The 14,072-nt window shown below is 39.9% G+C and overlaps 1 protein-coding gene across 3 annotated transcripts in view; it reads left to right on the plus strand.

Annotated features, from left to right (window-relative positions):
- The first annotated feature begins 422 nt into the window (after positions 1–422).
- Positions 423–14,072, plus strand: part of kiaa0753 (KIAA0753 ortholog) — an 18,379-nt gene continuing 4,729 nt past the window's right edge. The window contains exons 1-16 of one of the 3 annotated variants that reach the window (XM_023404598.2): positions 423–891; positions 1,608–1,901; positions 2,046–2,304; positions 2,492–2,601; positions 2,712–2,774; positions 3,020–3,241; positions 3,737–3,914; positions 4,721–4,917; positions 5,087–5,217; positions 5,676–5,828; positions 6,378–6,467; positions 9,015–9,102; positions 9,323–9,394; positions 9,557–9,727; positions 9,973–10,054; positions 10,302–10,422. In XM_023404598.2, coding sequence (XP_023260366.1) covers positions 763–891; positions 1,608–1,901; positions 2,046–2,304; positions 2,492–2,601; positions 2,712–2,774; positions 3,020–3,241; positions 3,737–3,914; positions 4,721–4,917; positions 5,087–5,217; positions 5,676–5,828; positions 6,378–6,467; positions 9,015–9,102; positions 9,323–9,394; positions 9,557–9,727; positions 9,973–10,054; positions 10,302–10,422 — 2,360 coding nt within the window. In that variant the 5' untranslated portion in view covers positions 423–762. The remainder of the gene's footprint in view (positions 892–1,607; positions 1,902–2,045; positions 2,305–2,491; positions 2,602–2,711; positions 2,775–3,019; positions 3,242–3,736; positions 3,915–4,720; positions 4,918–5,086; positions 5,218–5,675; positions 5,829–6,377; positions 6,468–9,014; positions 9,103–9,322; positions 9,395–9,556; positions 9,728–9,972; positions 10,055–10,301; positions 10,423–14,072) is intronic. The other 2 variants (XM_023404600.2, XM_023404599.2) reach the window with 2 other exon arrangements.

Raw genomic sequence — 14,072 nt, forward strand, 5'->3', positions numbered from 1 at the left:
GTAAAGGATGAATCTTTTTTTCCACCACGCTTGAAATTGAATTAAATTAAATGTCATTTAAAAATTTGGTTCTATACATTTTGGACTTTTTGACGATCCGTATTTGGTGCGTTCATGTAACGTTGGCAGAATAGGAAGATCATGAAAACACCTTTTACTCCGACCTTAGAGTTTGCTGAATCTGCAAATCTTGTAATCAAACCAGATAAACAGCCTAAATTTGCTCCTTGGTTTGTTTTTGTACAAATAAACAGTGTGTGGCTCCTATGAAATTAGCTGTATCAATTTGAATAGTATCAATATTGAATTCTATCTTGATGTAACCGTCATGAACTTGCTTTTTTCCCACTCGACTGCTCCAAATTACAGGTTAAACGACATAACTTGAACGCAGCCTAAACATTACTTCCGTCTTTTTGCGTTCTGTTGTTGTCATGGCGGTGGTTCAAATTATTTTCAAGCTTGGACTAAAATTTAAAATGTTAACCATGTGCTATATTTTGAGTAGTATACAGTTAGCAAAACAATGTTCATAGCGAATTCCTAATCAATATAGAAAACTGAAAAAAGTAGTCATATGCGAAGTCGAAATGGTGGAATGGATGATTTTGGGATTAACTTGACGTTAGCAAAATTCAATTCAAAAGCCTAGTTAGCTTGCTAATGCTAACTCTCATGAGCATTACTTATGATATTATATTATTACTTATATCATTTGTCAGTTAATTGTTTGGCCCGAATGTGGCGGTTGTTTTTACCGTAATGACTGCACAGTTCTTGAATAATGGTCCCACCATTCCTGACGGACAGCAAAGTCCAGGGAGGGACTGGGTTGTTTTAGATTCAACCCGAAACAGCAGCGATTTTACCACTGGGATGTCCCAAAATAAGGTAAACAGTGGAAGAAATGTCTAAATCCTGTTATTTTTCAAAGGTGTTTATATTATAAATGGCTCATGCTAACTGTTACAAATGCGCCCATGTACACTCAGTTGCCAGTTTATTTGGTAAACCAATTAAATCCAATTCAGTCTGATACAACATATCTGAAATAAATCCTACCCTCATTGAAATTGTTGCTTTACCCAGGCTAATGAGTGTACTGAGGTGTGTGGTGCTGTTGAATCGCATTGCGTCGTGCTAAGAGTTATTTCTAATATTTTGTCCACCTACCGGTACTTCAGTGAGGATAGACTTTAAATTAGAAAAACCTCTCCATACACAGCAATGTTGTCCAACAGAACCAAACAGTGCAGCCTCCAAAATGATCACAAAGTTGAATCAACACCTCTTTAACAGTTTAAATTAAAAAACGGATTAAAGGTAGGATATATTGTAGGGCTAAAAAAGCAAGAAATGGAAAACATTCACTAGTACAAGCCTGTCAGTTGTGAGAATTTGATGCTTTTCTTGGTGTTGCATTATTGCAAACCAAATATTTTGGGGTCTTGGACAGAAGAAGACATTTGAGGATGTGTAAGGGTGTCCAGCTTTAAAGGACAGAAATACTTGTTGAAAACGTATGAAAAGCATGATTGCACATCACAATGGCTGTTTTTGGCATGTATGAGACTGGTTAAGACTGATTTGTATCTTACACGTTACAGCTATTATTCAATGAAGCCATCCCTGCAAGTGTCAGCAACCGTGCTACACATGTACGTCTACCAGCCCCCATTGTGATTGAGAAGCTGATGCCGCTGTCAGAGGAGCGTGAGAATATGGACAGCACCAGGAGCTCCACCAGCTTCACTGTGCTCTCTGAGGAGAGGCTGCAGGCCGCCATTAAGCTCGCTAAGCGAGATCTGAGACGAAGGCGCCTTGAGTCACTGATAAAATCCCCTGCCAAACCTTCTCAAGAGGCCTCCCTCCTCGAAACAAGTGATGTAGAGCTGCTTCAGGTAATTGAATTCATAGTTTTTAATTAATGAACTATCTCTGAGACAATCAAGACTATAATAGTTTACCCGTTTAAGTCCTACTCAAGGAACCTTTGCCACTTTATTCAGTCAGACAGCAAAATGACTCTTTCTCTCCCTCTGTAGGAGCTTGCAGCCACTCCAAATAAGGCCACGTTTAAGGCCTCCAGTCCAAAAGAGAAAACGGCCCGTCCTGGAGGAAAGCAAACATCCCAGAAGCGTCCCATTTGTCGAATGCCTCGGGCTGGCCAGTCACCCCCAACCAGAGACCCTGGCCTAAGGGAGCTGGATGGAGGCAAACCGGGTCCTTTAAGCCAGGAAATCCACAAACTGCAAAATGAGCTTGAAGTGTATATTCAAAAAGTAGAAGAGCTAGCCAACAGAGGTAAGCTACAAAACAGCTTGTTACGGTAGACCTGTGTCTTACTGTGGAATATAGCTATAAAGGTACAGCTCAGAACTTTAAAGGTTAACACAATTTTGCCACACACCACAATCAGCATACTTTTCATATGGTTTTACATTTCATGCATAGTGATGAATAATAATGAATGCTGGGTTTTAAACAACAGGGGAAAAAATAGAGGAGCCACTGGAACCTGAAGAGCAAAACAAGTTGGAGATACGCAGACAGAAGCAGGCAGCGCGCTCAGCACGTAGCATCTATGTTCTCCAACAACAGGTATTTAAATTTTACTACCTACTTCAAAAATAAACTTTCACTTTTCACCATGACGTTTTTGATTTGCTTTGAATCTGTAAACACTGTCCTACTAAATTGTTATTGAATAGGTAAAGGAGATACAAGAGGATATAGAGAAACTACGAAGCCAGAAAATGTGGGACACCAAAAAGGTATGACATCAGCATTGTCACATATTAATTTTATGTAGAGCTGAGTCCATTTATTTATTTGTTGATAATGATAAAGCATTGAAATCAATATGTAAATGATTTTCCCTCAAAACATAAATATTTACCATGTAATCATGGATCCAAATGCACCAATAAGTGGTCTGAAACCACAGTTGTATTACTTTTCATTGTTTTTATGAAGGACATTAAGGTAAAAACTGATTTACTATCTGCTCTTCTTTTAGTCTACTGCAATAAACAGGCTTGCAGCTGCCCACCGTGGGGCACAGAGGGCCTTACAGGTTGTTATCCACCAGCTTTCAGATCTATCTCATAGCAAGGTACCTCCTCATTACAAAGAGCTGGGCCAGCTGATTCGTCAGCTCTCTTTGTGCTCAGCGAAAGTCCAAGTGGATCAGGGTTCAGCTGTGCCTGAAACGGCCCTCGACATCCTGCAGAAACTAGAGGTGAGGAGCATAAAGTACAATCAGAACATGTGTCTGGCATTACAAGGGAATATGCAACGTGTCTGTTGTTGTTGATGGCTCACAGACTAATTGCTGTAGATGACCAACTTTTAAACATAAGATGACTTTATTGAAGTCTCAGTTAACTTTCCTTCCTCCAAAATTGATTATGTATAGAGAGGTTTACAGTTCCTGCAGTATTAATTTGATGTTGATTCAAACCCCCTTAAGTTAAAGATAAGAATCAGCACTTTCTCTACTTCTCTTGTTTCATATAATCCTTATACTTTATGACTGCACTGCATATGGCTCTTGGTGCATAGTGTACAGTATGCGTTATGAGTGATTGTTTTTTAATTGGTTAATTCATATTTTACTTATTACTTATATTGGTATTTTTCTTCATATGAAACTTATTTTATGAAGGGACTCTTACAGTTTTTTTTTATGTGAATAAAACAAGTTTTTTATGTCTTGTCACTCTGTTCCTCTTAGATGTTGGATTCAGCCCTCAGTAAACAAGTGGCACTGGAAAAAATGCAAGCCCAAACATGCCCTCCACACAGGAAGTCCCCTCATCGCGGCATGTTGTCTACTGGTGTGCTCAAGGGTCCCACCACCTCAACTGTTCGAGGAACTCGCAAACCTGCAAATCCCAAAAGAGGTGTCCATGGTGAGGTCCATGGTTTCTTTAGCATGGAACAGTTAGCAGGTTTAAAAGCCTTTGCTTCTCTGTAGTTGGCCACATGTACATGTGTAACTTTAGGAATCATTTTCTACTGTGTTTCTAGTTTTGACCCTGAGCAACTATTAATACTAAGTTTATGAATCTAATATAAACACAGTATTTTCCTTCATAATTTCTTATTTAAGGCAATGGCCCATTTGCTGAAAACCTCACAGAGTAAATAGTATGCATGCCTTTTAATGAAGAACAAATTCTCCAGTGTATCTGGAAGTCACCCAAGAGCTTTTGTGCGGCTGTGTTTGGGCCCCCCACTGTGCTTAAATGGCTGCACACAGGCTGAAAACTGATAAGGAGCCATGGAGATGTGATAGAAAAACAGGAACTGTAGTGCTGAACTCTGGCCTTCCGCCCCCCCGCTGCTAGTCTTATGAGCAGTTAACTCCTGCTGGCTCCGTGCTGAGATGCATCCTGTGGAAGAGATGACACAAACACCTACAATGAGCTTAGGTCTCCCTGGAAACAAATATCTTTGTTGTATTACTTAAGCCCCCCATGCCACTGATCTGCCATCAGTAGGGATCCAAGTGGTTGTCAAGAGTCCTGACTAATTGTCGTAATTGGTGGTGTGTTGTGAGCACATAATGCCCCCCAGTTTCCACACTGATTAACTTGTGTTTAGTGAGGAAGAAAAAGAGGGTGTTTTTTTACTCTGGCTATTCTTAAACTTGGAGTAAGATTCAACAAGTCAAGATGAAAACAATTTTAATGGTTTCATTTTTCATTTGTGACAGCAGGGTGGAGAATGGCCTCACAGAAACCCAAAACTACTTCCCAGCAGCCGATTAACAGAAGAGAGGTGCTGAGGGTTGGCCTGGAGAGCCTCGTCCAGCAGAGGGAGCTGAGAGAGCTGCGGGGACGACCTCAGACAAACACCAGCTGCAGAAAAGGACTACAATCTGAGCGAAGAAAGATTGACATTATAATGAAGGTGTTGGCTTGACTACAAAATTCAATACTGAATTGAATATGTTAAAACACCCAAGAAGTGCCTTATATTATCTTCCCACCAGTGTGATTTGGGTTCTGTTCGAAGACACTGACTGTGCCAGAGGTGAAAACCAAATCTAAACATTGACTTTGTAATTTTGTTTTCACAGGGTAATCAGATGCAAGATGCAGGCTTCCAGCAGCCAACAGTCTCCTCTCGGCTCAGAGTGAATGAGCTCCCTCAAAAAGAGCGCTCTGTGCCATGGATACCTACATCCCCTCACTCTCCTCCTCCACAGCGGTGAGCCTTTTATCACTCTGTACAGCTGATGACACATGAGATTTTTAAAGTCATCACTTGTTATTGTTCACCCATGCTTTTAGTCTCAGTCATTCTCAGCTCACACTAGATGATTAATGTCATTATATAACAAAGGTTATACTGTTGTAGTGTCTGAAACTCTAATCTGTAGGTAGCAGCATCCAGCATGAATCAGTATTTAATAATCTGCACATTAATACATTGTGAATTAATGTGCTAATTGTGGACAACATTAAATTTAATAGAAGAAAAATCTACGTAAAACAGACAGAAGTGTCAAAACACACAGCAATGTTGTAGGTTCCTTGTGTAAAAACAGCTCTTTCTCTTTACCTTTCCATGATTCTTTTCCATTGTCCTCCTGCTTGACTCCCCCACCATCTCTTCTGACTTGTCCTAATAAAGTGCATCTCTGCCTGTGCTTATTATTCTTTCAGATCCCCACAAAGGGGGAGACCAGAGCCACGATGTCTCTTCTCTCCAGTAAAGCCTTCACCCAGCCCTTCCAAGCAGAAAGTGGCCGGTGGTTTTGGAGCAGAGCCGATCCTGAGCTCAGAAAGGAAGAAACAAGCTCAGGATGAAGCGTTAAGGTGAAGCCCACCTCCTTGAAGTTTTTACTGGATTTTAATCTTTTCTACTTATCATATATTTCAGAATGAAACACTAGCATTTCTCAGAGTAGGCATTTTTGGATATTTATTTTTTCTATTTTAGATTATTTGTTATAGCAAAAGAGGAAAAAAAGCCAAATGGATTAAATCTGGGGAAAAAGAATGTTCCTGTGAGTTATTTCTAACCTCTGTGTCAGACCCCACTCGCTGAGAGCCACAGGCAATACTCTGATTCCAATTAAAAGTTAATTCTGTCCAATGAAGTAATCTAGGTGCTTTCTAGATTGAGGCCATTTCTCTTTATGAGTGATTAATAGTTGGCCCGTTTTCAGTGATTATAAGCACCTCATTGATTGAGTATTCCACATATGTCTCTGTTTAATCAAACTTTAATTACTACAATTGTGCTTTCCAATTAATCAGCGGCAAGCAGCCTGATTTTAGAGATGAGGATTATAAGTTATTTATGTGAAATGCTTAATTGAGCTTACACTTTGCTTTCATTTGATGATTACTGGCTTGGTACAGAAAAGCCTGGTTGGATAAGATGACGATGCAGAGGCTGAAAGAGCTCAACCAGCTGAGTAAAGAAGAGGCTGGACGCATTCAGAGATTAAGGTACAGTAGTAATATAATACCATCTGTGGGGAGGAGAGTTAAGGTCATAATGCTGTATCATTTGATAGACATTGATCCAGCCAAATATCAAACACTTTTTTGATACCATTTGTGCCCACATCGCAAGCTCTATAGACACCAAACTACAGTAAAAACAGTTAAAGCAGTTGACTGAAATAAAGTTATGTTTTTTTCCTAATGAGACAAATGAAACTGAGCTGGATTTGGACAGGATAGATATATTAGCAGAAGGGATTAGAACTTTCTTCACAGGCTCCTAATCACTGTGCAGTACATATGCAATATAGCAATAATCACGATAATATATGCATACACATGTACACTGTCATGTACAAACATTTGCTGTTTAGGTTGTTTAGGAAGGAGAAACATCTCACAGCATTAATGGCACTTAAAAAAAAAAAAAAAACACAGAAATCTTGCTGCCAAGCAAAAGCAGTTATCCACATAGTAATCTACTAAACAGTTCAATGCGTCAGGTCTCACAATTTAATGAACAGTTACATTGGCAATTACAACATCAACGTAATTACCTACCAACAATAGAACAGAAAATAATGCAGGTTGTAATTGCAGCAACATCCCCTCAGCAACGGAGAGAGCATATGTTCCTATAGATCACTACACATCTCCTAATTAGTCACTGGACAGTTAAGCTCTGCACGGCCAGCAACAAAACACAGCATGAGCAGAGCATAGATTGCAGTCAACATTTGGTCTGTAAAGCTGTAATTACATCAGCAGTTGTGCAGGTTTGTCCTTTGTGCTTCTGTTTCCCCACACAAAAGCACTGCCCATAGGCTGATTTTTGTTTTGGTTTTGTTTTTTTCTCACCTGGAGAATTTTTTCACCATTTAGTTTTGCAAGTTCCAGGGCCTGGATAATTTTGGGCACAATGGGTCAGTAGGACACTTGAATAGAATTGTACCATTGTTAATGTTATTTACTCCAGCTGGGCATTTCTTGCTATGACAAGATGAAATGTCAGCCATTAAAAGTCTATTGTACCTATGTGTTCCTCCTGCTGTTCCATTTGGCACAATCAGTTATTCCATTAACTCAGCACAACTATGAATTAAAGATAAAGTTAAAGCTAAAACAAATACACTACAGTAAAATACTAAAGGTATAAGGAAGAATTCTACTAATAAAATACTAGAGGGAAAGAAAAAACTGTTTATATTTTTTATAATGTTTGCAGGCCTTTACATTTTACAGCATTTTTTCACATTAGAGCTAAGCTTTTTTGAGGAGTAAAAAAAATGAACAGTCAACTTTGAGGTAGAGAGGTGAAATCAGAGAGTCATTATATCATACAGTGTTAGTGGGCATGGAGACAGTTGCTCCACCTGCTTCCGCTGTTAACAAGTGACAGGTATTGTACAAAACCTGTCACTTTTTAACAGGTGATCAGTAGTGCACAATAGACCCCTTCGCAGACAGCAGATTATTTCTTGTAAGAAATGCTCATGTCACATTCATCAAATTAATCTCTATGGCGTTATTATTATGCCCTGAACTCAGCTGGAGTCGATGTAAGTAGCATGTCAGGCTTTGCAAATTAGTCCATTGGTTTCCACAGTGAAAGAGGCCAGGATAAATTCACTGCAATGTTCACAAGGTTTTTCTTTATGCAGTGTGGTGACAGTTTTGCCCTTGTTTAATCGCAGTGAATGTGAATATGTAGCCAAACACTGAACCTTATAATTACTATTTTTTGTAAATCCCATTAGGCTTGAAAACCAATGTGTATTGATTAATTATCAGTCATGAAACAAGTGGCTCAGAGTTTTTTCAGTAACATGAATTACTTTATAGACTCGAAGGAGATAGTCGTTTCATCATTTTAATTTAAACGAACTTTTCTCATGGGTCAGAAAAATCCGCCTTAAATTTTAACTTAACATCTGTCACTGGGCTAAATTTGACCAATACAACAGATTTCTTAATACTGTGTTTTGAACTGTAAATAAAGATGGACAACATGTCTCCACTTCCTCCCACTGTACAAAAATGAGGCCAAAATATCCCGGATAGACGAGCTGCCATCTTGCACTGGTGATGTCATTTGTCTGTGTGGTATTGATTGGCTGGTGGAGCGGCATTATCGAGGTCTCGTACATACGCCCACCAGACTCAGTCGAGTCAATCACAGCTGTCAATCATAACGTCATGCCCTCTTTTTTTATAGCATCTAATTAAAACCAAACTTATCTGAAAAATGACCACTTGAACTTAAATTACAGAAATCATCTTTATTTGACATGTATTTTTTAGCTTTGCCCATGTCCCACCTGCTAACATGGGGGGGGGGGGGGTTTATGACCTGTACTGCAGCCAGCCACCAGGGGGTTATTGAGATGTTTTGGCTTCACTTTTGGGGAGTTGTCATGTCCTCCATCTTTATCTACAGTCAATGATGTTATCATGGAATCGAATATCTCATTAAGTTTATTTAAGTTAAATCTCCCAGGCTCAGAACTTCTTCTGTGACAGCTTGGGATGTGGGTGTATTGTGGTTTTCAGGTCTGAAGTGGTCTCGCCAACTCAGTGGGCTGAGAGAGCTGAGCAGAAGGCCAGAGAGAGAATTCAGCCCCTTCTGGATGAAGCGCAGGTAGGAAGATTCAGTCTACCTTTTTTCTACATAGTGCCGGATTTTTCTTACATCACGCAAAGAAGAGGGGGAAGGCATCAATACATCATATTTTCACTTACACTAAAACAGAGCATGTATTTACCCTCAGATTTACCAGATTTTTCATAGACTAAGTGGGATAAAATGGTGATTACTCTAGAATGATTGGATTGAGTTTGTTTTTGTATGTATACCTCAGCAGATTGGCGAGTCCAAGACCAGGGTCAGCTCTTCACTGAGAAATCGGCTGTCTGAGCAGGCTGCAGAGAGGGTGAGCTGTGCTGCTGTTGCCAATAATTCGCAGGAGAGGGGAAAGTTGGCCTTCCTATTGAATAAAATTTGAATATGTTAATATGGCCAGCATTAAACAACAAAGTCATTATGTAGCTTTTTAGATTTGTTCTGGTTTTTAAATTAATTTTATCGACCACAGTCAGCAGAGAATGCCGAGCAGCTGAGTGAGGCCCTGCTGGAGGATCTGTTGGAGGACACTGCACGGGCGGCGTGGGCAGCTGAGACAGACAGACAGTTGGAGGGCATGGCCCAGTGTAGGCTGCAGGCCCCCACCCTGGAGAGTATGCTGCTTCGTATGGAGGAGATACAGGTGAGAGCTGCTGTGCAGAAAGACCCAGCAACAAAAGGTTGCTGTGGAACCCAAAAGGTCACCAGCAATCGGTTTGTTATTTATAGTCAGCTGTTATGACAACTCTGGTCTGGGGTTTCTTACTGATGTGGCTCACTATTGGCAAATGGGAAATATGTTTATAAAATGCATTTGTGTGTGTGTGTGTGTGTGTGTGTGTGTGTGTGTGTGTGTGTGTGTGTGTGTGTGTGTCTGTCTGTGAGCAGAGGGATCAGGAGGAAGTGAGGAGACGGTTTGCTTCTATCACCTATTCAGACCCTCTTTACTGGGACCAACCAAAAGCAGCAGGTAGATGGTTTTAACACTGTAAACACCCTCCTGCCTATTCTAAGTGCAGTTAGAGAAATGATATCCCTGATGTCTCCTGTAGGTGGAGACAGTGCTACAACTGACAAAATTAGGTGAATACTTGTCATTCTGATTGTATGCTTCTCCTTTTATTGTCCACCTGTATATCCCTCTGTCCCATGCTCCACCCCACCCTGCACACACACTATCACCTCCCCTTCCACCCCTTGCTCTCCCTTCTTCCCAGGACCCCAGTGCCATGCTCCGGGCTCCAGGCCAGCGTCTCCTCAGCCAATTAGGCTCACCAGGCCAGTGCCGAAGCAGGCTACTGCAGCTGATATTGTCCTAGAAAAACCCGTGGAGACTGGGTGGGTTACAATGTCCTTCACTCTTTTTTATGTTCAAATAATTTCCCTGTCTCGTTATTTGCTGATGGCTCCATTCCTTACTGTTTTCTTCATCTTGAAGAGGCAGTAGAAAACTTTGGAGTGTTCCCAGAATATTAGCTGAAGTGCACTGTCAAGGTTTGACCTATTTAACTTCCTTTCTAATCTTTTCAGCTTAAATTAGTCTCATCCTCCATCATTGGTCATCTTTGCTCTTGCAAAATACTGATGATTGCATAATATTATGATATAACCCTCTTTTGAAAAATATGCATTGGTTGATTTATATTACTGGAAGAGTCTAAGGTCACCTTTTGAGGGGAAAAATAAATAAATAAAAATATAATAAATAAATAAATAAATAAATAAAGACTTCCTGTGGTTGTACTGTGAAACTAAGAACAACAGCAGCATCATCCACAGGAAGTCATTCACTGTTGGCCTAATTAGGCCTCGAGGCTTGATGAAAAGTAAAGTGGTTAATGTTTTTCCAACGAAGCACAGTTACTGTTTTTTTCCGCATGACGTGTCATTGCCCTATAATCGCTCTCCCACTGGGAGGCCTTACTCATCCCACAAAACTCACTTGGTGGCTGCCATACCCAGGGCAGTGTCTATTCCTGACTCTGGCAGCAGACTCCACAGAGAGACCTTCTCCTGCCCTGGGCTTTGGCTGCAGCTGCTTTACTGCTTAAATTAATGAGGAACTTGGAAGGAAGAGAAAAGAGAGTGGAAGGACTCAAAGTTGTTGACACAGACAAGCCAGCAGGATGTTGCTTCTTACAAATTCACACAGTGACCATTAGCAAATTAAAGTCGGTCAGACTTGTGTGGAGTTCCACAGGTTCAGTTATGTTTTTTCATTACTTGTTTTTCAGAGATATCCAGCCTTGCAGCGTCTTGATAGGGGCAAAGTCATTTGTTCTTAAGCTTCCTGAATCTGTGTAAGATAAAACAGAGTCAGACCTGCCTGCATGGTGTCTGGATCTTTTCATATTTTCCTTTTTATCTTATTGAATCACAGCTGATGCAATCAGGATATTTTTTATTTTTTATTACATGGATCAATAGAAAAAAATACGATTGATTTTTAAGTGAAAACTAATCTCTACAGGATGATCTAAATTAATTACAGAAATGTATATGGAACTGGAAACAATTCTCAAGTATTTATTATAAGATAGATAATAATCCAGTTATAATAAGGTATATCAGTTAAAGTGGAGATAAGTATATATACTGTAAGTGTATGTTAATTGTATCTTTTGTGTAACATAACAAAATAGAGATTTTCAAATTAAACTCATGAGCTTAGAGTTTCAGCACTCATGTGCTTTTGTACAAGAAGTGGTTGACATTTACTCTGGTGGATGTTTATTAATAGGCCAATCTAAGACCTTTTGGCCACAGTTAGAGTAATGACTATTGGTTCCTGTCGGTACATTAATTAACAAAGTCCCTTAGTTATCACTGATGTCAACAGACAAAATCGGGAGCATGGATAGTGGGTCGCTTTGCTGTCTGCTAACTCGCCAATCAGTCACAGAATTGCTTTTCCACATGCTCCTCAACATTTCTTGAACAATAATAAGACGGTTAGATAGAGGGGATTGCTCAGCATGAGAGCACAACTTTGTTTGTATTGACAGGGGTTACAAATATGAAACATGTCTCTGTTATATTTTGTGGCCCCAAGATTGCCTGCAGTTCAGTAATTGTCCTCATACTCATTCAAAAAATAATTACCATCGATTCTAATACATTGTCCACATTAGTCACCTCTTCCTCGCTCTAAATGAAGACCCAGCCAATTCGGTAGTCACTTGCTTGCTGGTTGGAGAGTGAAGTACTTTTGTCTGGGGGAAAAAAAACTTCATTTTCGCATTTAATTAAAAATTTTGGATCCAATTTTAATAGCCAAGTGGCAATGGGAGTTGTTCCATTTCGGTACAATTACGTACAATATTTGCATATCAAAAGGACCAAATGAGAAAGATTATGAATGAAGGTTACACTTGTCATGGTTAGTGAATCTGTCTCCTGAAAGATACATTGTGTTTGCTTGATTTTCTTTTCTTTCAGTTCTTCTTCATTTAAAGCAGTATGACAAGATGCAAGCAGAAACTTGTTGGGGCAGTTACAGACTGATAACAGCTATTTTTTAACAATGCTTAGTCCCCTAAGAAGTAATAAAGCTAGGGGAGGCATTTGGTGTGAGATAGAAAGAGAAATTGTGTTTATTAGGCACATTGTTTTAAAGAGCTGTCTTGTGGGGCTATGAAGTAGCTTTGTAAACTGACCTGAGCGGTAACAGAGATAAGTGGGCTACCTGTGTTCCAGTGTTACAGGCCAAAAATGACCCAGGTGACACAATTTCCAACACAGAACAGAGGAGGTGAAGTGAAGAGATTACTGAAACCTGTAGACCATTGTATCAGCAATACTAAAACAAAAACACGTATAAACACACGTTCAAACTTGTTGCAGTCTTGTCAGAATGTGCAGGTCTTTAACAGTTTCACAGTAGTCCTTCAGATAATTGTGAAATAACATTAGCTTCAATCTGCAGCCTAAGGAAATGAGCTGTGTTGTGTTAGCCAAAGCTAACTGTTCACCTCTTACACTGAAATGAGCAAATCAGTCTAGATTTAATGATAATGCATCACTTTAATGCCAGAGAGTAACTAGTCAACACACTGACCTCACTAAGGAACATAATTCTCCAGATAATGACAAATGTTATTTTGATGAAGACTTTAGTCTCAGCAGATATTTAGAACTGCAGCCAGCTTCAGTTCAGTCCAGGTATTTGCATACCTGCCAACAGGTCAGATAATTAATACTTGTCTAAAGTAACCGGCGTAAAGCATAGCAAAGCATACCCAGGCCGAATGGAGAATTATTGATGACACATAAAATTCTGCTTTCATGTTGCTTATACAGCAAAAGATTAAAAGAACATTTGCAGTACGGAGGAAAATAGCCTAAAATTTGAGTTTGTTTTTGTATTGGTGTGGAACTGTGTTAATGTCAGTGTTGGTTCTCAGTGTAGCAGAATGGCGAGGTTTAATTTGGGTTTTTTGGAACAGTACAATGCATGAAGAGCTTATCGTGTGTGTATTGTTTTAGGACTGATTAGCTCTTCATAAACCACATTTCTCAGCCCAGAGAGAGACGCATCAGGCTCTGTTGTCAGCAGCAAAACAGAGTCATGTGAGTCATGCACACGGTTTTCAAAGGAATTGCTGTCTGCTGATATTGGACAAAAAAAGCAAATAAAGTAGATCTCCTTTTATTGTTTATAGTTGCTAGGGATATGTTTTAGTCTCTGCTGAGGCTAGTTGCAGTTCCTTTTGAGTCATGACTTGCAGTAGCAAAGCCTATCAGAAGTGAGGGCCTATAGTATCTATCACCAGGCGTAACACTGTCACTGCGCTCAAGAAAACAATTTCCAGAACAGCGTTGATTATTCTTTACCTCGGCTGTCTTTGTGCCTGTGCTTGTGTGAGCACTATCAGCACGACCACTGACACAATGGAGTGATAGATTTCGTCTTTGGAAACCTCAGCAGAGAGCCATATAAGATTTATGTATCCATGGTGAGGAGCCCAGACACAGACCCCTGCCCCCCC

Source organism: Seriola lalandi, unplaced genomic scaffold (assembly GCF_002814215.2).
Source record: "Seriola lalandi dorsalis isolate HSWRI2012SDOR001 ecotype SW California unplaced genomic scaffold, Sedor1 jcf7180002054249, whole genome shotgun sequence".
Lineage (NCBI taxonomy): Eukaryota > Metazoa > Chordata > Actinopteri > Carangiformes > Carangidae > Seriola > Seriola lalandi.